The sequence below is a fragment of the Prunus persica genome, chromosome G1, assembly GCF_000346465.2.
Source record: "Prunus persica cultivar Lovell chromosome G1, Prunus_persica_NCBIv2, whole genome shotgun sequence".
Taxonomy (NCBI): Eukaryota; Viridiplantae; Streptophyta; class Magnoliopsida; order Rosales; family Rosaceae; genus Prunus; species Prunus persica.
Genome location: NC_034009.1, coordinates 26,198,849 through 26,223,407, shown reverse-complemented (window position 1 = coordinate 26,223,407; position 24,559 = coordinate 26,198,849). Strand labels below are relative to the sequence as shown.

The following is a 24,559-nucleotide window of genomic DNA, read 5'->3' as shown; positions in this document are numbered from 1 at the left end:
CCCATTTGGTAAACTATAAGAAAATCACTTATTGTTAAAAATTGATGTGAGAGAAAGCTATAAGGGAAAACAGCTAATGAGATGCTTTCATTTTCTTATTATGCAATAATCAGTTTCAAATGGGCGTTGGGTTTAATGATTATGCATGAATCATTTTCTGATTATATGGGAATCAGTACCAACAATATTTTTAACAAAAAGTTTACCAAACGCCAAACTGCTTTCTCTCACAGTAAATTTGACAATGATTATTTTCAAAGCACATCAATGTCAAACTAGCCATTACTCGTTTGTTTCAGACAAAATTTTGTTGATGTACTTTAACTCCTTTCCTCTATAACAAGTATTGTAAATTTGTCTCCTTCTATATGGTTTATTACATCATTTAATGCTGAAATTGATGTCACGTTATAGAGAATATGAAATTAATAGTTGACATTATACTTAATAGTTTTTTTCATGATCCGACATCTGGATGTTGTTTCTAAGTTTATTTTGAGGTCGGAAAATACATTTAGGAAGTCATTATATTGTAGGACTATAAGAAGGTTTTAACAGCCCTAAGTTGAATTTTCTATTTTTAGTAGGTTTTAACAGCCCTGAGTTAAAATTATTTATTGGATCTTCCAAGTTCTTTCGACTGCCGATCAAAACATTGATTTTTTTCACCCCCAAAAAAAACCATTGCTTTTTAAAAGTTGGATATCATGTAGTCTAAATATGGTTTCATTACATCCACCAAACCTGATTACTACAAAGTGATAAAGATGGAGCAACAAAAGCTTACCCATGTTATTATATCATCCTTTTCTTTTTATTTTCTAAATACTAGCCTCTTAGCACGCGTTTTCGCTCCTGTGAGAGGCCTTTTTAAAAAAAATTTAAATTTTTTTAGAATTAAAAAAAGATAATGGGTTGTGTTCTATAAAAATAGGATTCATTATTTGATTTTTCTTTTAATTTTAATTTTTTTAATATGAAAAAAGTATGAATTTACCATATTATCCTCATTTAATTAATAATTTTAATTCTTAATGTTTGCATTAGCCAATGATATTTTCTGGTATTCTGAATGTTTCACCATTCTCTGCGTTTTGCTTTATATATATAGATAGATAACTAGGATAGATCATAAAATTGAGAATGAACATCACAACATGTTACGCTTGACCCCAGAAAAAAAACATTAGAACATGTGACCATGTTATGATGCATGTGCAGACGTGTAATATCCAGATATAGACTATACAATAATAATAATAAATACTTGTGTGGCTTTGATTGAGATATAATTGCACCTTTTTTTTGTGTTCTATCATAAATCATAAATACCACAGCAGTGCAATATATAATTCGACGAGTTATTTACACTAACACTCTTGAAGGTTTTCAGTTTTTTCATAAAAATCTCTGAAGTTTTAGAAATTACAAAAATATTGCCTGAGATTTTAAATTTGTTTTCACAAAACTCATTTTCATTGATTTTTCATCCAAAATTTGATGATTTTATATATAAAAATTTATCCAAAATACAAAGTTAGCCTTTGAAATTAGATTGCACATACATTCACCGAGGTTGCTTTTGTCATTTGCGCACATTTTTTAAAATGAAATTATCAAATTTTAGAGGAACAATCAACAAAAAAAAGTTTTATAAAAACAACTTGAAATGTTCGTGTAATTTATAAAACTTCGAAAAATTTTATAAAAAAGTCAAAAATTTAAGAGGGTATTAATGCAAATAACGCATAATTTGACCCACGAAGTATATAATATCAAATCATGTACTATTTCTTTCTTTTTCAGCCCTGCCATGTATATCATCCATTGCTGTTTGGACAGCTAGGTTGGTTCGTATGGTATTGCTTTCTGTGGTTCAGATGTGTTATAAATGCTGATTTAAAACCAAAATATGATTCAGATATATCTAGATGGGGTGGCATGCACAGATCGGTGCCTCATGCCACACTGTAATCTTAATTGGTAATTACTAAGAATAACTCAAAACCTACTTTCTTTGTGTTTTTTTTGTCCCTTGGTTTCATTATATAAAATAAATTTGGGTTTAAAAGTTATTGTTGTATTGATAGATTTAGGCGCAACAATTTATGTTTGGTTTGTTAGGCATGTGATTTTTATGTCAAAATTTTTATTGTCTTTTGTGACAAACTTTTATAAAATAATTTGAATAAGAGAGCTCAAGCGCTAACTAGTTAAAAAGTTAATATGATACTAACTACTCGGTTTAGCCCACTTCATAATATTATTTCATATTGATTAATAAGTTATCCATTCATTACAATCATAATTGTCTTTAATTTTATATTATAAAATGGTTGAATATTAATCTATCTTAGTAGTTTTAATTGAAAGTATAAGAGTGATTAAGAAGTTTAATGGTCAATTTAGACAAAAAAACCTAATCCAATATATGATAAAATATAAATGCAAAGGGTAAACAGATTGAGGGGGGGACTTAGGACCACACTGGTCCCTATATGGCTCCGCCATGCTCCTTTGTGGGTATTTGTATTTATCTTTGTGCCTAATTTATGAATATAATTATAGCTTTTTTCTACTAAAAAAAAATTTGGAATTGTACTATATAATTAGGTTTACTCACCTATGTCCCATACAAAAACATACGATGGATAGGGATGAGTTGCTTTATAATATCCCCAAAAGGAAAGGACAAAGAAAAGAAACTGAATAATATGCTACTTAATTAGATAGGTCTATGGATAAACCACAATTTGTGTTGTTTTACTACTCAACCACAATTGAATATGCCTCATCAATTAGCGATCATAAACACTTTTGAAAATATTTTCGTATCCATATTTGATATATTTAAATCAAGAGAAATGCTAATTAGAGTTGCCTAATTTAAGACTCTCTTTATAATACTGTCCATGTGTACAGTACATAAAATAATGTCATGAGCCTAAAAAATGGTCCCTAGCGAAAGGCATACAGAACAATCAACAGTGATTCTGCAATCTGCACGTGTGGTAAATAGAAATCAATGATTTTGATCATTTTTGGTTCAAGATATGTGAATGGCACATTCTATTTTTAAGTCTAGGCTTTTCTTCTTGGATTCCTGTGGTCCCAAAGATGGGACCACACTGTTATAACATTTAATCTGGTAGTTTTTTTTTTTTTTTTTTTGAGAAATTCTATGATTGCATTCATAATTCAGCCAAAAAAGTCACTAGCCACAAAAGGCCAATACAAACTAGTCACAAAAGGGCCATTACAATAACGGAGCGGTCTAATATCAAAATTAAGAAAATCAGGTATGTCTCCACTAACGATCAGGCAAGATCAAAGAAACTCTGGCATAGGCATCCCAACTAAGATTGCAAACTTAGAATAATAAAAAAGAGATAAAGCCTGAAAAAACCAAGCCATAACAATACAAATAAAACTCTCACAAAGAAGAGATGAAAAACTCTCACAAAAGGAGAGGTGAAAACTACACAGAGAACCCAAAGAGTCTCTGCAACTTATTCCAAACATAAAGAAATTGCAAAAAAGATGGTGGTGGAGATCTGACGCCGAAATGCAGGTGAAGATCCGACGCTGAGCCGCAGCCGCCAATAATGGTTGGATGAAAATCATAATAAAACTAAGACAAATAGGGAAAACCCTTTGTCTTTGAAAATGGGGGAAGAGGTGAAAGGTGGAAGAAAGGAAGAGAAGAGAGGAGAGAGGAGAGGGGGGAAGAACAATGGCTTCTTCCCCCCTCAAGGTGGAAAAGGCTCTAAGAGTGTTTTTTGGGAGAAAGGAGGCTAGGGTTTTTTTTTAATCTGGTAGTTAAATAAATGAAATAAAAAATAAAGTCTACGTTTGATCTCATCCAGATTGCATTTTCTCAAAGTCGTTAGACTTAGGTAACTGGTCGTTTTGGGTTGCCTTGGTTTAGCAAGCAGCACTGAATTGAATCCTCTCTCTCTCTCTCTCTCTCTCTCTCTCTCTCTCTCTCTCATCCAACCCATATAAATAATTCTCTCTCAAGTCCTGGACCAAAATATTCAAACAGTGGCACCCCTCAAGTCTTTGTTTGAAAGTAAACAGATGTCATTTCCATGGTGGCCTTTTTTTGGTTTGGGCTTAGATCATTACACACTCTTCTTGGTTGATGGTCAAGCCCCAAAACGGACGGCATGGATTTCTTCTTTTTCTTTTGTTATAATTTCTTCACCAACATCAGATCGTGGTCAGGTCCACCCACAATACCCCACCCCATGACCGGCCACCCCACGCCAATGCCGTTGTCTTTTCATTCATTCTTTTATTAATTATAAAATCAAATTCATAATTATATTTCAACTTACGTTGTATTGCATACCTAGTATATATACGTTTATGTTATTTCGTTGCAATGTCATTGTCAAACAAATACTGCGTAAAATTCATTCTACTGACCTTCTTTTCTTTGTTTGGAAAATGCATTGTATTTATATATACACGTGTATGTCTACATACAAAGTACAATGCATTGTACCTATATATACGCTACACTGCTTTACATTCATGTTATTTTATTCAATAGCTATGAATCATACAAAATTTTCAAAAATACTTTTAAAAAAAAAAACTTTGAGGTTAATTCAAAATCAAATTTTATTTATTTATTTATTTATATTTTTTTGTCAAACTTCTTAGAAAGGAAGAGGGGAGAAACTCACACATGGGTATCATGAATACTTGAACCTAGACTACTTGAATACGCATCAAAATCTTATCCAACTAATATCCCATTGGATTTCTTTTTCAGTGCATTCAAAACTTCATTTATTCCTGATGTCATGCACAAATATAAAAGAGGAATATAAAAGAGCAGTCTTGATCTCTTGGACTACAGGGGTCCAAGAAATTTGTGGTCACTCACCGTTGGATGTAAATTCAACGGTTCACTCACTATTGCACTCATTTTAAAAAACTTTTTTCAACCATTGGATTAATATCCAACGGTGGGTGACCACAATCTCTTGGACTCCTGTGGTCCAAGAGATCGGGACTGTATAAAAGAGAATGTCCAAAGAACAAAGTTAGAGAGAAAGTTGCTAGCATTCTCTAATATAAAAACTACTTAGAAATACAAAATTTTAAAAAATGAAAATTCAAAATAGCATGAGCGGATCCAGAGTCAATCCAGCAGTGCAGGCTCCACATTCCATATCTGCTGGGCCTCTCTCTCCTATATAATGCAACCCCCCACCCGCAAACATTTGCCACTCAAAACTCATCACCCTTTTCTTTCTCTCTCTGAAATTAGCAATGGCCGAGTTTCAGACTCAGACCACCAAGTCCAAGGTCGAAGAAGATCAACAAGAAGCTCCACTCTACGGAGACATCCTAGAATCCATCCTCTCTCACGTCCCTCTCCTCTACCTAGTCCCCGCCTGCCACGTGTCCAAGTCCTGGAGACACGCCGCCTCTTCCTCCCTCCGCCACTTCCACAGAAACATCAAGCCCTGGCTCATTGTCCTCACTCAGACCACCAGGTACCCCTACGTCACCTCCGCACGTGCCTACGACCCCGCCTCGCAAGTGTGGATCGACATTCATCCGCAGCCGTCCGATATCCCGTCCATCCCCATCCTCCGATCCTCGCACTCCACGCTCCTCTACATGCTCTCCCCCTCCAAGTTTGCTTTCTCAACCGACCCACTCCACCACACGTGGCACCACGCGGCCGCCCCTCTCGTCTGGCGAACCGACCCGATTGTTGCACTGGTGGGCCACCGGATCATCGTCGCTGGCGGCACGTGCGATTACGAGGACGACCCCCTCGCGGTGGAAATGTACGACGTGACGACCCGCACGTGGGACACGTGCGACTCCATGCCCGCTATTCTCAAGGACTCCGCGGCCTCCACGTGGCTCTCGGTCGCCGTTGACGACAGCAAAATGTACGTGACGGAGAAAATCTCAGGCGTGACCTACTCGTTTGATCCGAATTCCAAGGCATGGTTTGGACCGTACGATCTGCGGCCCGACGGAAGCGTATTTAGCTCCGTGATCGGATTCGCAAACGGCCGTTTGATTTTGGTGGGCGCGGTGGGAAATGCGGAGAATTTGAAGGGCGTGAAGGTGTGGGAAGTGAAGGGAGCGTTGCTTGGGCGCAAGGAGATGATCGGGGAGATGCCTGCGGAGATGGTGGTGGAGATGGTGAAGGGGGAGAGCGGTTGCGTGACATCGATCGGGATGAGTTGCATGGGAAATTCGGTGTGCTTGCATAACCCGGCGGAACCGGCGGAGATTATCATCTGCGAGCTCGAGGGCGGAGGGTGCAGGTGGGTAAGCGTACATAACGACGTCGTGAATGACAGGAGCCGAATGCAGAGGTTGGTGGTGACGTGTTCGAATGTTGGTTTGCCGGATTTGCATAAAGCCGTAAAAGTTGGAGCACCGAGAATCGTGTGAAAAGTGGCGGCATCACTCATCTTTGTCTTATTGGTGGAGAGATTAATCCTACTTTAATTTTATTTTATGGAAATTTATCCCCATTAAACAATGTATTGTGGCAAAATTAATCCTACTTTAATAATGTACCGTTTTATTTCCGTAGAGTAATCATTGGATTATTAATACCGGCTCTCATCAACTCTCCTAATATCGTTGTCCACCGTCTTTATTAGCAATATAACTAAATTTTGTAATGTAATGTATATATGTTTCTCGTAACGTGATCATTCACTTATTGAATTTTAGTCGTGTACGATTTAACTCTCAATACTTTCCGCTGCTAGTCTCAACTTTAGGTAGGCTGACCTCAACACTCAAAGATTTGAACATTGCGGTTGTGTAGTGGAAAAATAATGACAACTCGCCTCAACTCATCTTGTAATTCATACATTTGGTACTCACAAATCCATTTAATTTAATTTTTATAAACAAATTCAAAACATGATGTGTTTAATTTTGATTATTAAATTATTTTGATGTTCTATTAAGTGTTTTGAATTTATTTTAATAATGAGGTTTGGTTATTAGAGTTTGGTTTGTTTTAAGAAATCAATAGCAATTTTGTGATTTAAAAGAAGTTGAAAGTCTTTTTTATCACGTTGTAAATGAGTTTTGGATATATTTCTAAAGTCTATTTCATATAGAATTTTTTTATAAATATAATTTAGATTACTATATTGGATATATAATAGTGAATTTCCCAGAAATCAACACCTATATATATATATATATTTACGAAAATTCTTAACCAGCAATAATTTAAAGACTTGTAGTTTTCAAACGAAATTGAAATGCAGTGGCTTGCATCAACAGTTTGGAATCTTGAGTTGGACCAATGAGTTTCTTGATATCTTATTGTGTGCTTCAAATCGAACCATGAGTAGTTGTCATGACAGAGTGGCCTAACTAAGATATTTTTTTAGTATAAATAATGCTATGCTTTGATGTAACCCTTGTCTGTCCTTGTTTGGATACCTCTGTTGTTATGTTATAAACGATACACGCATGGGCCGCGGCAGGCAAATTTAAGCCCATCACATTCACTTATCTTCTTCCTTTCGACTTCAATCCTTTCTGTATTATCCTCTTTTATATATATTATTATGTTTAGCTGTGTAATTGTATATCATTCTCTTCATTAATTGGGCTTTGAGACATCCAACTTTCAACTTCTTCCAACATTGAAAAGAGAAGCACTATTAAATTAAGAGATTGTTAAGGAGGTTATTGTCCTTGTGTTTGGTTCAGACTGCTAATCATTTTTGAAGATTACGTTATTATCCCTGCATCTCGCATTTGGGTTTCGGATTTACATTATTTTCTGGTGTTTCTGTTTTACAAAGCATCTACTCCTACAGAAAAAACAACAAAAAAAGTTGAGTCTGATTGAGGATCCCCACTTCACAACCAAAACGTTATGAAGCCCAGAAAGCTTCCTTGTGTGGGCTTTGTGTACTCATGCTGATGCAATTGGGGTGGTGGTGGGGATTGAGAGCTCAACCATCGTTTTTAATCTTCTTTTTTCATAAATACAACGTTTGAAGGGTGTTTGAACTTGATGTCACTAGTGTACAAAATAAAGTCCTTTTTCACTCAGCGCGCTCCACCCGCTGGAATCGCTGTCAATCTTTGATCAGTGCAGCGTCACACCATGCACAGATTAGTTGGAAAAATCAAATAAAAATATGACAAATAAGAAATAAAAGAATGAAGAATGTGAGTTATAGGGTTCAGCCATTGGCCCACCGAGACAGGCACATCACCTCATAGGGGACCCACTTAGCCCAACATGCAAATTATAGGCCCAAAACGAATCATTTCTCCTTCCTTGATTTATTTTCCCAGATAGGGTTGGTCGTTCAACTCACCCAATATTATATATATTTTTTCCAAAAATAAAATAAAATAAAATCTGCGATGTGATTGTAATTTGTATTATCATGTATTATTATCATTATTGAGTGAATGTTAGGTTTGGAAAAATGGGATTGCTACTATTACCTGCCTGTTTGGAGACTTTGACTGGAGAAAAAGGGATTACCAAGCAACTAAACTTTTTTAAGGTTTAAAATTGAAGAAAAATGAAGCAGAAATGATCTGATCAACCACTGGGGCTAACTTCATTATTGAAAGTCGCACTTTCTAGTATTCTTTTGTGAGGTTGGTCGTAATAATTCAAAGTCTGCTTTTGTTTCTCTTTTGAAAAGGGAAAAGGTTCCAAAAAAGCATTTACCTAATCATGCTTGCTACTCTCTGGCTCGAATTGCCCTATCCATTTATGTCAATCGCTTCAAATTCTATCTTCTCACCCAAAAGAAAACAACAAGCTCAAAGGGTTGGTGTGAGTTGGGAGAAATACCTACATATCCAATAAAATACCTCAAAGTCACTACTGAAAACAATAAGCAACTAAAATTATTCCGTAACAACTTATACTTTTATGTCAATCACAGTTCAACATACATATTTTTTTAAAGAAGTATTTTTAATTTGTTGTGTTTGTAAATAGTGCCCTTGCTTATATTATATGTTAGCTAGGGTGGAATTGGATTTTGTATGAGACATTTGTTTTAAGATAGAGATGGTAATGAGTCGTGTCGTGTCAAGATAACAAACGTGTTAATAATGCTCAACCCAAATTCGGCCTATTTAATAAACATGTTGTGCCGGGTTCTGGTCACACTGTTTAATAAATTTTTAAACATGTCATATGTTTAAGAGGAGGCTGAATTCAAAATAGAGATGAGAATAAGAATGAGGTGATCGACTTAGGCTAAGGGTTTTCATTTGGATGGGTTGAAATCCACCACCCTAGGGTGTATGGTGGAATAAAATAGAACATGCCAATACATTGCATGGCATATATTTATTATTACTAATGAAAATTAGAAGTTAAATAGTAAACGTGTCAAGTAAGCGATTTTGCGGATTAACTCTAAACCCACTTGTTTATTAAACATGTTATTACAAGTTAATCCTAATTTGACCGGCAAATTTAATTATGTGGATTTTGAGTCATTCATCGGGTCACGTCAAATTGCCATCCCTGTTAGGTTAACCAATGGGAGTGCATAGATTTTAAATAAATTTAAAATTATTAAATTTAATAAATATTAAAAAAAAAAAAAAAAGGTTGGGGAGCTAGGAGTAGTGGGTAAAGTGAGGAGAGTTCATCTTCCCGAAAACGACCAAAATACCCTTGGATTAGTGTGAAGAAGTGTGGCCTCCGGAGCATTAATTATTATACCCAGAAGACCTTGAGAATTAACATAAATTATTATGAATGAACAAATTACAATGAGCATAATAAGCTGAATTAGCTGCATTACTAATAATGGGTTTAAGGGAATATTCAGTTTTCCCAATGCGACAAAAATGCTCTTGGGTTGCATAAACTCATCATAGAGAACACCACCTCACGGCATCATCTGCAATTTTTTTATTTATCATTATTTAAAGACTGCTCAGGCCCTCATGCTAATAATATTCATTATGTTTATTATCATACAATTAATTATTTTATTATTTGATTAAACTAATAAAACCTTGTATTGTATTGCAGTTATATCCTTTGATTCCCAAGAATTTACCAACATAACACTCATGAGTCGTGATTTTGTTGCATACGAGGATACCGATACCTTCTCATGATATCAATGTTTTTTTTAATAATTGAATGTTGTGATATTAGATATAAAGTAATTAATTTTATGATATTATTAATTAAAAAACAAACAAAAAGAGAGGGATAGTTTAGGAAAATTATTATCTAGATCTACCCCTAAACATCACTTTCAGGTGTTGTGGTACAAAATAACTACCACACTACAAACACACATTCTCTTATTTTTATACTATTGAGTTGACGGATTCTAATTTTTCCTCAATTCAACAACGACAATATTTAAGTAATTAGTATAATTTTTACTTAAATTTCATATGATTTAGTAAACAATTTCAATAAGAATTTAGAATCTAACTCTCCTCAATTTAATTTCTCATAATTCAATTATGAATTAATAAACATACCATTAGTATAAATATTTATAACTAGGAAGATCATACACCATTTTAATTATATATTCCATCAACTTTAAGTTTGTTTAAAAAAATTAATTTTCTCTCGTAATTTTCATTTTTATCCAATAAATACCTCACTACATGTTTTGAAAAGTAATTAGAAAAAGGACAAGTGGGACACATTATAACACGGGCGTAACAATTGAATTGTCCACGTGGGCGGGGCAAAGGCGGGTTTTAGAGATTCTCCCACGACACCCGATGAAGAATATAAGGAGGGTAACATACTACAAACCGCACCTCGCGGTTCGCAAACCCACCCACAATCGGCGTGTATTGAACCTCACATGCTCTCTCCCTTTAGGCTTTTTGCTGCCAATACTCCTACCGTCGCTATAAGATGTGACAAAATCTTTTTTACAAGAACGATATTTTAGATTATTCTAATGTACGGAACGAGTGTTCGAAATTGAGTGCAAAAAGCGGATACATTCCAATACTACTGCCCTAACATATTTTTATTCGTGATCTGCATATTTATTTTGAACATAAGCTTCTTTTGCCAAGCAACACAACATAAAATGTTCACCTCATGAACCTTAATCCTCTTGGAAAAGTGTCCCAAATGTGATAAAAAGTTTGAACATGGCTGGCTACTGCTAGGCTACAGCGACTGAGGAGTACAGAACAATGAACATGATGGCTTGAAATATCCGGCTTATTTTAGCGGGAGATGGGCCATGCCCTGCAACAACAACAAAAACTTTAACAGAAAGTGATTATTTTATGTCGTAAAAAAAAAAAAATTTGAAAAAAATTCCAGGCCAAAAGCCAACAAAGGCCAAGACAATCCAATCCAAGCACGTGACCTGCCAAAAACTTTCCTGCAAATTTTTTCCCTTTTGCATAGACATCCCATTGTTCTCTCTGATCAATTCCATACATCCCTTCAGTCCAATCACCCAACTTTTTTTTTATATGACCCCAAAGTTTATTCTTTTTATTTTTTTAACCTTCTGAAATAATAAAAACCCTATTTTTTTCCCTCTAAAAAAGACGCCATTTTTTTCGTTACTGGGTCTGCTCAGTTCGCATCTGTATCTGTGTCCGCCTTTGGCCTTTTGCATTGGCCATTGCGTGTTTGGTTCTTTCTGGTGTGAGTGAGTTTCACTCACCTTTTTACTATTTGAATGAATTTCACTCCCTGTAAAAGAAGATAATGGTTTAGTGGAATCACAGGGGACGAGCTGAGCTCGGCTACAAACCAACGAAATAACCCACATGGAATTTGTGGGGATCGCCCAAAACATATACAAATCAAACCCACTAGTCTCAGATCTCTAGGATCTCAGCAATTCAGCCTTGATAGATGCTTGTTTATCGAGAAAATTCTCTTCTTTTTGCTGTTTGTCTCAGCTCATATGGTGCCCATTGTACTCAGTTTGATTCAAATTCTCTTTTTCCGAGCTGAGGATTCGGCGGGACAGTGATTTTAGCATCCTGGTCTTTGTTTCCTTCAATTTTCATCAAGTCTCTGACTTTGTTTGCAGTGAAAAGCCAAAGTGAGCAGTTTCTGTCATGTGTGATATTGGGTTTGGATTCTGATTCTGAGACTGCAACTCAGTTTGGATAAGGCAATACTTCATATGAGAATGGCTAAGTGTGTTTGTTGGCTATGGTGGTTTTGAATAGAGGCTGCTCTCTGCTCTGGTTACATAAGGAAAGTTTAATGAACAAAGAAAAAGAGTATATGGGAACAACTAGTTCCATGTTGTGGAAAGTGGGTTTACTTCTTTTGGCATTGATAGAGGCTTCTTCTGCAACGCTTTCTCCTACTGGTGTAAATTATGAAGGTTAATTTCTCTTGGAATACTGTCATTTTCTTTTTGGCTTATCTTCAAATTAAGCTTGAGAGAAGATAATGAACTGTTCATTAGAATTGCAACATAAAGATTTTATTTTTATTTTTTATTCATTAAAAAAATATGCCCAGATGAAGGAATGTTTTTTGAAACAGTAAAGTTTATCCTTCTTCATGGTTCATGCTATACATTTCTGTTTAATTTTTTTTTTTTTGGGTTCGGTTCGGAGGAAATATATATTTTCCCACTAAAATTGGTCAGTTAGTACTCTTACGTTCCGTATGAATTTCAGAACTACCAACGTTATTGCATTATCTTATTTAGGTACAGCTGAGGTTTAGAACTCCTCTATTTCTTCTGCTATTTTTTTCTCCTTAACGACTAAATAGAAAAGAAAAATAAAATGAAACTAACTTATCTTCTTCTTTTTTTGGAAATACTCACAGTTGAAGCTTTGGTGGCCATTAAAAGCGATCTAATTGACCCACATAATGTTTTGGAGAACTGGGATAGTAACTCTGTAGATCCCTGTAGCTGGAGGATGGTTACTTGTACCGCCGATGGCTATGTATCTGCTCTGTAAGTTCTTCTAGACAGATTGTGGTCAGAAAACAAAAAAGCAGAGTAGTTATTAGTATTTGTCAATTTAATGAATTCATTTCTCAGTGAATGGTTTTTTGTTTTGTTTAGGGGATTGCCTAGCCAGAGCTTGTCTGGTATCTTATCTCCTGCAATTGGCAACCTCAGTAACTTGCAATCTGTGTAAGTTTACACCTCCTTTACTGTGTTGTCTGAGCATCCGAATTTTTTTGGGTGCCTTTTCCTTTTGTTTTTGCCTTTTACATTGTTCTTCTGAAATTTGAATGTGATTTGATCTTGCAGTGCAAAAGTGTTGAACAAATATGACTGTTTTACTTCTGCAGATTGCTTCAAAATAATGCCATCTCAGGTCCAATTCCTGCTACAATTGGGATTTTGGAGAAGCTTCAGACACTTGATCTCTCCAATAATTCTTTCACTGGTGAGATACCAGATTCTTTAGGCAACCTGAAGAACCTGAATTATTTGTAAGTTTCAAAATCACCATATCACTTCTTCCAAACTTTTTGAGATTGAAAACACATGCAACTCTTGCACTCGAAATTGTAGCTATTGCTTACACCTTTCCTGTTGTTATTATTTGAGCAAGACAGGCGGTTAAACAACAACAGCCTTACAGGACCCTGCCCTGAGTCTCTGTCCACGGTTGAAGGTCTCACTCTTGTGTATGTCTTTGCCCCTTGTATTATGTGTTCTGCTGTTCCTTTGCTATATGGGAAAATCTATGGGCAGAGATTTATTTTTTCAATGAACATTTGTGTAGGGACCTTTCTTTCAACAATCTGAGCGGAACCTTGCCAAAAATATCCGCAAGAACTTTCAAGTGAGCTATATTTTCTTTTGATCCGGTAATGATAAGTTCCCCACATAATTTGGTACCTTTCTTAATCTTATTTTGTTTTTCTTTTCATTTCAGAATTGTAGGAAACCCTTTGATTTGTGGTGTAAAGGCTGAGAACTGTTCTGCTGTCCTTCCAGAGCCCCTATCTCTCCCGCCTGATGCTCTAAAAGGTATATATATGCACGTTGTTTTTCTATTTTCTACTGTCTTCGTCGTGACACTTTGATGACAGTCTACATCGATGAATTTTGGCTGGCTTAGCTCAATCAGACTCTAGGATGAAACGCCGCCACATGACTATAGTCTTTGGGACAAGCTTTGGAGCTGCTCTTGGTGTCATAATAATTATTGGGTTACTTGTTTGGTGGCGATACAGACACAACCAGCAGATATTCTTTGATGTCAATGGTAAGTTTTCTCATATTTCTTCCTGCTTTTCTATCCTTTAATATTAGTATCTCAGATAGTTTAACAGCTTGTCAGGGGTGCTTGTGTTTTAGAAGTTATAATTCTGATTGGACCTGATCTTAGTCACTACTGTCACTTCATAGATGAAACACCACAATTAATGGTGCAAGTTTGAGTGTTTCTGTATTAATGATCCTATGCGCGCGCGCGTGCACACACACACACACATAAATATATATATATATATATATATATATATAGCATTGTTATTCTTTTTCCTGACCTATTATTATCCATGCATCCTTAATTTCCGGGTTGTGTAGCAGACCAATATGACCCAGAAGTGTGCTTGGGGCATTTGAAGAGGTATACATTTAAGGAGCTCCGGGCAGCAACGGATCATTTCAACTCAAAGAACATTCTAGGGAGGGGTGGTTTTGGGATTGTATACAAGGGAAGCTTGAACGATGGGACTCTGGTGGCAGTTAAAAGGCTAAAGGACTACAATACTGCTGGTGGCGAAATCCAGTTTCAGACAGAAGTAGAGATGATTAGTTTGGCTGTACATCGAAATCTTCTGAGGCTTTGCGGGTTTTGTTCAACTGAGAATGAAAGACTTCTTGTTTACCCTTTTATGCCTAATGGAAGTGTAGCCTCTCGATTAAGAGGTTAGCCTTTTGTTTTACATAATTTCACACCTTAAAATGGGCTACTCATTGTTTGGCAACATCTGACTTAGGATCCAAATTTGTTACACCATTCTATCCTGCACAACAGCACTCTCCATCAAAGCCATAGATGTCACATTACCACCTTTACCGCTGCATTAATTTTATTTGCTGTTACAATCCCCCTCTAGCCAGGACACCAAAAATGTTGCCTAGCATCCAATAATTTCCTCTTGTCCAGCACCCAGTACCATGCACTTTGACCCAAAAAAGTTTATTCATCCAAATATTTGTGATTATGATTCAACTAAAAATAAATCCGTTTATAACTATTCCCACACTTCACTGACCGCAACCATATGTTGTCCTTGTTATCTGTAAGCTGAAGTATTATTGTAGCTAAATTGGCAATAGTAGAGCTCTTAGTTATTCAACAGTCTATTCCTATGAAATAGATGCTCTAACCCTGACTGTTTCCAGTGCCTGGTAACTTGAGAGGATCTGGCATCTGCCTATGAGTTAATTATTATTATTATTATTTTCATTCTGGGCTTTTGTATCAGATCATATACACGGTCGACCAGCTCTAGACTGGGCAAGGAGAAAGAGAATAGCCTTAGGGACGGCCAGGGGGTTGGTTTATTTGCATGAGCAGTGTGACCCCAGAATTATCCATCGTGATGTTAAAGCAGCCAATATTTTGCTAGATGAAGACTTCGAGGCAGTTGTTGGAGATTTTGGGTTGGCAAAGCTTTTGGATCACAGAGAATCCCATGTGACCACAGCTGTGCGCGGCACTGTTGGCCACATTGCTCCAGAGTATTTGTCAACAGGTCAGTCATCAGACAAGACAGATGTGTTTGGGTTTGGGATCTTGCTCCTGGAGCTAATCACAGGTCAAAAGGCTTTGGACTTTGGACGAGTTGCAAACCAGAAGGGTGTAATGCTTGATTGGGTACACTCTCCCCCTCCCTCTCTCTCTCTCTCGCACACACATGCAAGCCGCACAGTTAAGCATGTACCTAATTGCATTTATGAACTGATTATGATCTCAATGTAAGATAAACAAGTTGAAAACGCCTAAATTGAATTATGCAAGCAAATGGGAATTTTGCCAGCAGCGTGGCCGGGAACCTTTTAACCACCAATTAAACGCATATTGTTGCTGGCATTCTGTTCCTGTTTCTTGTCCCCATACATACATGAAATATGAATGCCTTAATTTCTTTAGTTCCTAGTAGTATTTTTAACTACTGGTGGATTTGTGAGATAATATCTTGGTACTACAAATCAAAAAAGTTCTTCAACATACATGGTTGTGTAATACATTGCAGGTGAAGAAGCTCCATCAGGAGGGAAAGGTGAATCTCATGGTGGATAAGGATCTAAAGGGCAATTTCGACAGGGTTGAGTTGGAAGAAATGGTTCAGGTTGCCCTGTTATGTACTCAATTTAATCCTTTGCACCGACCAAAAATGTCTGAAGTATTAAAGATGTTGGAGGGTGATGGTTTAGCCGAGAAATGGGAGGCCTCACAGAAGGTTGAGACACCAAGGTTCCGGTCATGTGAACACCCGCGGCAAAGATATTCAGATTTTATAGAAGAATCTTCACTTGTGTTAGAAGCTATGGAGCTTTCTGGCCCTAGGTGACAACTATTTTTCTTTTTTCCTATATACCTCCCTTTTATTATGTTGCTTAAGTTTGAAATCAGAAATCTGTGATTGTTGATAGCTGTTGAATGCATGTATTCATCTGTAAAAAAAAAAATGAGAAAGGAAAGTCATGTACAAGCTGCTTCTTTTTCTCTTGGGGAAAATCAATTGAGTTGATTGAGCTTCTTTCAGAGAAAGTTTTGGACTTGTGTTAGAAATTTGTATGTAGTTGCTTTGTATCTAATCTCTAGTTGGTTCTAGTTCATGAATGGATTATATGTTGGTCCTCCATAACCATAACTTGACTGTTAAAAGTGCCTGTTTTGCCTTTTTTGGCAAAGCAAAGGTCTTGTTGCAGACGACCACGACTAGATTATTTTAACATCTGAGATTCATAGAACAGAAGATCATGGCAGGTTTTACAGTGCCTCTTTTTTTTAATGGTGTTGGGTCCAGTGCAGGAATGAAATCTAGGCTTCCAAATCTAATATGCAAAAGAATGACCCAAGGGACAATTGTGCCATGGCCTAACCCATCCATATTTTTGAGGCCCAAGATGAACCCTACCCGTATTTGCATAGTTGATCAGCATCACTTCTCTCCTACAATGGTTAAACTTTTCTTGTGAAAGTTTCCTGTTTTTTGCAAAAGAAAGACAGAGAATCAGAAGCCTCAACCAAAATCTTACTTTTTAAATAGCTCCTTTTATCATTTTACCACCGAAATATATCACTTGTACATATATGGCCCGAAAAAAGAAAAATACATATAGCGCATCGAGACGTAAAAGTCGTAATTAAGACATCGCTTTTACAACTTGCATGGAGTGAATTAGTAATAACACATTTTTTTTTCACATGGTCATCTTCATTTACTGCTTCTATTTTTAATCTCAATTTCCTTCACATTATGTTGCTTCTTTGTTTCAATTGAAGAAAGAAAGGGGAGATTAGGGAGGGATAAAATATATTTATTCAATTTTTGGTTTAATTCTTTTTCATCATTTGTTTCTTTGCTTCACGTTAGATTAACGTGGGATTAGGGGTGGGCGCGGTCCGGTTCGGTCCGGTTCTCACCTCAAACCGGAACTGAAACCGGTATTATTTAACCGGTCCAGTTCGGTCCGGTTTAGGCAAAAAAAATTTCAAAAACCGGCCGGTTCGGTTCTAACCGGTTCCGGTCCGGTTCTGACCGGTTCCGGTTTTGAACCGGATTATTAATTTATTATTTTTTTAATTTTTTTTTAAAAAAAATTTTTTAAAACTTTTTTTAATAAAAAAATTATAATAAATAACTTATTTTTTTAGCTTAAAAATGAACAAATAATCCAATTAATACATTTAGAAATTTTTTGAAGTTGAACTTGGAAAATTAGTGATTATAAAAGTTAAAAAATGGCATTAGATTTTAAAATTTTGTAAAAATATAAATATAAAATATATGACCAGTCCGGTGCGGAGAGATGTAAAACCAGAACCGAAACCGGTTGGAACCGGTTCGGTCCGGTTCCGGTCCGGTTTGTTGACTTTTTTGGTCAACCGGTTTTTTTTCCGGTTCGGTTCGGTGTTCCGGTTTTCCGGTCCCGATGCCCACCCCTACGTGGGATCGCTTGCAGCGTGCTCTTGCCACCTGGAAGTCATCACATTCGCCAATGTATAACTTTGATCAGACTCCACCACGCGTCAAAATCCTAATGGACGATGTTATCAGCGCTCACTATCAATGTTCGCATGTTATGGGCTTTAAGGCCAGGCCACGTGTCCTCGTATGTGTCGGCGGGAAGCCAACTCATATTTGTGTCGTCTTACCGTCAACCGAAAAGACTCAACAAAAATTTTGAACGCTCTAGCCTCCGCTTTGCACCATTTATGACGCGCTTTATTTACGCTGATGCCCTTTCTCAAATGACCCATCTATCCATGACTAACACGTTAGATTAACGGAAAGTGTGTGTTGTGAATTTGGAACAACAGAAAGGGTAGTAATGTAAACGACACTAGAAGGTGACGGGCGTCATTGTATTTTCAGGTGTCTCAGTGTCATAGTGTCTCTCTACGCCAAAGAGCAGAAGAAGCCTTTTAATACATATTTAACTTTACTAGTAAATGGGCTCTCTCTCTACGAGGAAGAATTTCTTTTATCATGTGTTACATACATTGTGTATTGTGTGTGTATTGTGTGTGTATGTGTGAGTGAGTGTTCATGAAAATGCAATGGGCATAATTTAATCATGTTTAAAGTGCTCTCACATTTTATGTACTAATCTTTGAATTTCTCTCCTCTCATACCTTCGTTTATTACTTATGCAACCGATTTTCTAGAGAGGTTGAGGGGAAAGAGGTTAGTTTTTGTGGGGGATTAACTGAGTAGGAACATGTGGGAGCCTTTGGTGTGTATTCTTCGCCACAGCCTTCGATACAATAGAAGAGTTCATGAGATTTCGAAAGAAGGCCATTAGGATTCCTAATTTGCTTCCTATTAAGGCCCGTTTTGTCGAGAGATGGAGAAAGCCATCAGGATTCGGTTGGCGCCTATTAATATTATCATGGGTAACTTGTGCTTTTTTTTCTTTAAGAAAAATTTCACTGTAGTGTCCGAGCCAGCCCAAAGTCCTATACGTAAAGACGGGGAAAAAAAGTTGTCAGTTTTGCCTTTTTTTAGCTAAGCTAAGGTTTTCGTTTCATCTGGAGATTCGGAGAACAGTAAACCATGATAGGCTTTTCAGTGCCTTGGATGTTAAAACAGATTTCTAATTTTTGCATGTATTATAATGCAGGAATGAAACTCAGGCTTCCAAAACCAATATGAATAACCCAAGCCATGGCCTAATACCTCATGCATATTTTTGAGGCCCAAGATGAACCCTACCCATATTTGCATAGGTGATCAGCATCACTTCTTCTACAATGGTCAAACTTTTTTTTCGTGTGAAAGTTTCCTGTCTCCTAGTTACAATCTATTTTGCAAAAGAAAGAACACAGAATAAGAAGACTCAATCAAAATCCTACTTTTTTAGTAGCTCGTTTTTCATTTTGCCACCTAAATATATACTATTTATACATATATGGCCCCAAAAAAGAGAAATACATGTAACCTATCTCAAACGTAAAAGTCGTACTTAAGACACTCCAGTTGAGGACTTTCATTTATAACTTATATAGAGTGAATTCATAATAACGCGTTCTTTTTTAACATGATCATATTAATTTCCTTATTCTATTCTTAATCTCAATTTCCTTTATGTTATGCTAGTTCTTTGTTTCAAATTGAAGAAAGAGAGGGAAGATTACGGAGGGGAAAAATATATTTAACTAAATATTAAACATATATTAATTCAATTTTTGGTTTTATTCTTTTTCATAATTTGTTTGTTTGCTTCACGATCTAAAAATGAATCCATTTCATTCAACGTTTGATTCAAAGAACTGCGTTCATGAAACGGCTCCGCTGCAATGGATGGATCATGGCTGGGAACTAAAAAGAAGAGCTTTCGGTTTTTTGCACCCTGTTTTGGTCTTGCAGCTATTTCTTTTTAATTTTTTAAATTTATTGGATTGATTCAGACTTGGAGGTGGAGCATGACAACCCATGCAATTGCAGACAGAAGTGGTTTCTGTGTTTCGCGTGCAGCGTGCTCCTGCCACCTGGAAGTTATCACAGTCGCCAATGTATAACTTTGATTCCACTACGCGTCAACATCCTAATGGACGAAGTTATCGGCCATCACTATAAATGTTCGCATGTTATGGCCCTTAAGGCCCGGCCACGTATCCTCGTATATGTCGGCGGGAAGCCAACTCATATTTGTGTCGTCTAGACAGCAGTTAACCCGAAAACACTCAAAATTTTGAACGCTCTAGACAAAGCTACCCCTCCGCTTTGCACCATTTATGACGAGCTTTATTTACGCCGATGCCCTTTCCCAAATGACTCATCTGTCCCGGACTTATATGATTTATGCTTGGGGTTGTGTTGTCAAATGAAAATGAGAACAAAAGAAAGGGTAGTAATGTAAAAGAAACTTGAAGGTGAGGGGCATCATTGTACATTCAGCTGTCTCAGTTTCACAGTCTCTCTCCACGCCAAAGAGCTGAAGAAGCCTTTTTTTCTCCAGCACTCTGCTCCTCTGCGTCACACTCACCGCTCTCCATAACTTTCTTTTTGTATTTATTATTTATTTTCTTTTTCATAAATGAAAGGATGACATTCCACGCTTCATCTTGTCGATCTGTCAAAGTACATCTACTTATCTCCTTCCTGATCATGCAAACGGAATTCACATTTCCCTCACATTTTCATTAACACCGTCTGCTCTCTCGCGCTTTGTCCCCAAGCTGGGTATGCATTGTCTTCAGCCATGGTTTGGAAGAAACTTGCATTTCCAGAGCAGTATTTTTCACCAAGAAGAAAGGTGATTTCTGGGTTTGGTTTGGGGATTGGAGTTTCTATTGTTGTACTTGGTGTACTATTGTTCAGCAACTCATTAAAAAGTCCTACAGTGGAACCTTCGATACAAGGATTCTATAGTGTTGGTCTGAATTCTGGTTCTGTTTCATGGCCTTTCTCATTTTCAAGTAGTTCTGGTTCTTCTTTCTCTCATCGTTCTAGTACTTCAGAAACGCAGGAATCTATTGATTTGGAGCATAAGATTGAAGAAGGAAGGGTTCTGAACAGAACCCATGAAGCAAATTACTCTGTAGTTGCTGGAAATTCAAATTTTGTGGAGCCCAATGGGAAAGGGACGGTTTTGGAGAATACCCATTTTCAAAATTTTACAGAGGAGGTTAAAGATCGAAGCTTTGTGATTGAAGACGAAAAGAATCAACAGAAAAACAGTGATAATGGGTCATTAATTCCTGAAAAGGGTAAAGTTTTGAGTTCAAATGGGGGAGGAACTATAGTAGAGATTGCCCATTTGGGAAACTCCTCTGAGCTTTTGAAAAATGGAAGCTTGCATGGTGAAGAGGGGAGGGTGATTGGGAATTTTAGCCTTTCTGACATAGAAGATGTGCATGCAGAGAAAACAATTGAAGGCAGTTTGTCAAAGAATTCTAGTAATGAGGATGATAAGGTCACAGAAAATAAGAGGAAGAAAAGCGTTCGGGAGACAGCTCATCTAGGAAATTCGAAGGAGAAAAACAAGATCATTGACTATGATTCTCAACTCAGGAAAATGCAGACTGATTCTTATCAGAAATGTGATATATTTTTTGGTAAGTGGGTAAGAGATGATTCGAAGCCATATTATCCTGGAGGTTCTTGCCCATACATTGATAGGGATTTTAATTGTCAACTAAATGGGAGGCCAGATAATGCTTTTATAAAATGGAAATGGCAGCCAAATGAGTGTGACATCCCAAGGTAAAATCCATCTTCATTTCTTGATGTTTTTTAAAGGTGTTTTTGAGCTTTAATTTTCATATAAAATCATCGAATGAAAAGTTTGTTCTGTCGTCAGAACTTATAAAAATGTATTTCCTCTCTGTCTCTGCGTGGAAGAATTTCTTTTATCATGTGTTTAAATATGTATTATATATATTGTGTGTGTGTGTGTGTGTGTGTGTGTGTGTGTGTGTGTGTGTGTGTATGAAAATGCAATGGGCATAATTTAATCCTGTGATATTGGTTGAGCGTGATTGGAGTGTGGACCATGTTTAAAGTGCTCTCACATTTTATGTAGTAATCTTTGAAGTCCTCTTTTTTCATACCCTTGTTTATTACTGATGTGATCCTCAGCCTGAATGCAACCGATTTTCTGGAGAGGTTGAGGGGAAAGAGGTTGGTGTTTGTGGGGGATTCATTGAATAGGAACATGTGGGAGTCTCTGGTGTGTATTCTTCGCAACAGCCTTCGATACAAGAGAAGAGTTCATGAGATTTCGGGAAAGAGTGAATTTAAAAAGAAGGGCTTTTATGCATTCAGATTTGAGGCAAGTGTCCATGACTATATTCTCCATATGTTGTCACAACATCATTTTTTCGGTTGAAAATCTCTGATCGTCCATGCTATTGCTGCACTGGCAGGATTATAATTGTTCAGTGGATTTTGTTGCTTCTCCATTCCTTGTTAGGGAATCATCGTTCACTGGTCAAAATGGTTCATTTGAGACATTAAGATTGGATATGATGGACCGGACAACTTCTATGTATCATGATGCTGATGTGATCGTTTTTAACACTGGCCATTGGTGGACTCATGAGAAAACATCTAAAGGGTGTGTATTTGCTTTGTTAAATTGCTTTCCTCCTTGCTGTTTGAACTTAGCTCTCTGGTATTGAACGGTCCTACAACGCTGGGGTTGCTGATACTGTGAATTAAAACTGTAAAACATGTAAAGAGAAGAAAATTTTAAATGCAATGTTCTACCAATGAAAAAATGAAGTCACTTGACTGTAAACTCTCTCATTTTTGCATTTGGTGGTTTGACAGGGAAGACTATTACCAAGAAGGCAACTATGTGCATCCCAGACTGAAGGTTCTCGAAGCATACAAGAGGGCTCTCACCACTTGGGCTAGATGGGTTGACAAGAACATTGATGTCAAGCGGACTCAGGTTTTCTTCAGAGGATATTCAGTTACCCATTTCAGGTACAGGACAATGTTTTCTCGTTTCGTTGCCTCACTTCTATTTATGCTCTCAAATTGTTGGAGGTATCTAGAGTAAACCTTTTAGGAAGTTTAAGTTTGTTTAGATTTTCCTCTTATCATATTAGCATCACAGAAATTTATGTTAGCATTTTACAAGGGAGATCCTTCTTCAGTTTCTGCCCATGTACTATGCCACAAAGACCAATTCTGAAACAGTTTGATCTGGTTGTAGCGGAGGGCAATGGAACTCAGGTGGGCAGTGCCACAAAGAAGCAGAGCCAATCTTTAATGAGACTTATTTAGGGAATTACCCTTCAAAGATGAGAGCTCTAGAGCATGTACTTCAAGAAATGAAAACTCCAGTGACATATCTAAACATAAGCAAGCTTACAGATTACAGAAAAGACGGACACCCTTCCATTTACAGAATGAAATACAAGACAGTAGAAGAACAGATTACTGCAGAGCAATCTCAGGATTGCAGCCATTGGTGTTTGCCTGGGGTTCCAGATACTTGGAATGAATTGCTATATGCTTCTCTTTTGAAGGCCAGAAGGGCATCGGTGGGAAGCTGAACAAACTTATACAGAAGCTGTGTCTACCCAATAATTTGTTATTCTTTAACTGTCTCGGCTTAACTTTTGTGTAGTGAGTTTCTCAAGTAGCCTTACATGCTGATTCAGATGATGCATGTATGCAGAGTGGGTGGGCAGCTGTTTTTACGTTCAAAAGATATCCACAATACCATTGCATTGATACTTGAATTTTTTTTAATTGATGTTATGGATTGATCCATGTTGACAACAAGAATAAGGTTTTCCGAGGATCAACTTAGCTAGCAGGAGCAGAATTGGAGACACTTTCCATAAACCAAAGTTGTTCTATTTTTAAGATTTAAAGAACAAAATTCCATCAATCATTTCCAATTCCAGCATAAACTAATAAATGAAATATATTAACACACAAAAGACACACAGTATGCTGCTTACACACACATTCACAAGATGGTAGACTGAGCAAGATGTTACTCGTTTTGCAACAACTGAACTGATAAAGAGAAGACTACTAATCTTCAGATTAAAACCACAAACACTTGTATTATTACACTCTCATACTATTATTGACAAAGAGTGTGGAGGCTTCAAATCAACAATTGAATGCCATTTTGCTTTTTTCTAGTTGATTCTATAGTATACATTACTTGTCTTCCCTTGATGACTCTTATGAATTTTACCCAAAAAGAAGTGGCGGCTTTATCTTATCAATTTAACATAAGCATAAAAATGGGTCCCTCACTTGTCACACTATCAATTTAACGGAGAACTAAACGGTCAATTTAATAAAAAACTAAACAGTCAAATTAACGGAATGTGCAAATTGATCAAATCTTAAAACGTTAAAGTGCAAATTGATAAAATTAAAAGTCCGTGGCCCAGTTCA

General features: G+C 36.8%; 3 protein-coding genes across 5 annotated transcripts; all 3 read left to right on the top strand.

Annotated features, from left to right (window-relative positions):
- On the top strand, positions 5,146 to 6,677 carry LOC18789380 (F-box/kelch-repeat protein At1g23390). Its single transcript, XM_007223040.2, has one exon. The coding sequence runs from the start codon at positions 5,287 to 5,289 to the stop codon at positions 6,433 to 6,435; it is 1,149 nt and encodes a 382-aa protein (XP_007223102.1). The 5' UTR covers positions 5,146 to 5,286; the 3' UTR covers positions 6,436 to 6,677.
- Positions 11,505 to 16,796, top strand: LOC18788506 (protein NSP-INTERACTING KINASE 3). 3 transcript variants are annotated; one of them, XM_007222850.2, is made up of 11 exons: positions 11,505 to 12,350; positions 12,806 to 12,938; positions 13,050 to 13,121; positions 13,283 to 13,426; positions 13,553 to 13,624; positions 13,723 to 13,782; positions 13,876 to 13,970; positions 14,062 to 14,208; positions 14,532 to 14,876; positions 15,440 to 15,831; positions 16,211 to 16,796. In XM_007222850.2, exons 1-11 carry the CDS (start codon positions 12,173 to 12,175, stop codon positions 16,526 to 16,528), a joined length of 1,956 nt encoding a protein of 651 aa, XP_007222912.2. In that variant the 5' UTR covers positions 11,505 to 12,172; the 3' UTR covers positions 16,529 to 16,796. The 3 variants fall into 3 exon arrangements, with proteins under 3 accessions (XP_007222912.2, XP_020410018.1, XP_007222911.2); XM_020554429.1 differs by having other exon boundaries at positions 11,535 to 12,350; positions 14,071 to 14,208; XM_007222849.2 differs by having other exon boundaries at positions 11,540 to 12,350; positions 14,535 to 14,876.
- On the top strand, positions 20,621 to 23,949 carry LOC18793190 (protein trichome birefringence-like 2). The gene is made up of 5 exons (XM_007221920.2): positions 20,621 to 21,892; positions 22,268 to 22,460; positions 22,555 to 22,745; positions 22,961 to 23,119; positions 23,352 to 23,949. The coding sequence occupies exons 1-5, from the start codon at positions 20,889 to 20,891 to the stop codon at positions 23,692 to 23,694; spliced, it is 1,890 nt and encodes a 629-aa protein (XP_007221982.1). The 5' UTR covers positions 20,621 to 20,888; the 3' UTR covers positions 23,695 to 23,949.

Bases quoted from the DNA above. Each gene is read 5' to 3' on its own strand.
- LOC18793190 (XM_007221920.2), top strand. From the start codon at position 20,889: ATGGTTTGGAAGAAACTTGCATTTCCAGAGCAGTATTTTTCACCAAGA. The intron at 22,746-22,960 runs GTGTGTATTTGC...GTGGTTTGACAG, and splicing joins CATGAGAAAACATCTAAAGG to GGAAGACTATTACCAAGAAG. The intron at 23,120-23,351 runs GTACAGGACAAT...ATCTGGTTGTAG, and splicing joins TATTCAGTTACCCATTTCAG to CGGAGGGCAATGGAACTCAG.
- LOC18788506 (XM_007222850.2), top strand. From the start codon at position 12,173: ATGGTGGTTTTGAATAGAGGCTGCTCTCTGCTCTGGTTACATAAGGAA. The intron at 12,351-12,805 runs GTTAATTTCTCT...AAATACTCACAG, and splicing joins TACTGGTGTAAATTATGAAG to TTGAAGCTTTGGTGGCCATT. The intron at 13,783-13,875 runs GTGAGCTATATT...TTTTCATTTCAG, and splicing joins ATATCCGCAAGAACTTTCAA to AATTGTAGGAAACCCTTTGA.
- LOC18789380 (XM_007223040.2), top strand. From the start codon at position 5,287: ATGGCCGAGTTTCAGACTCAGACCACCAAGTCCAAGGTCGAAGAAGAT.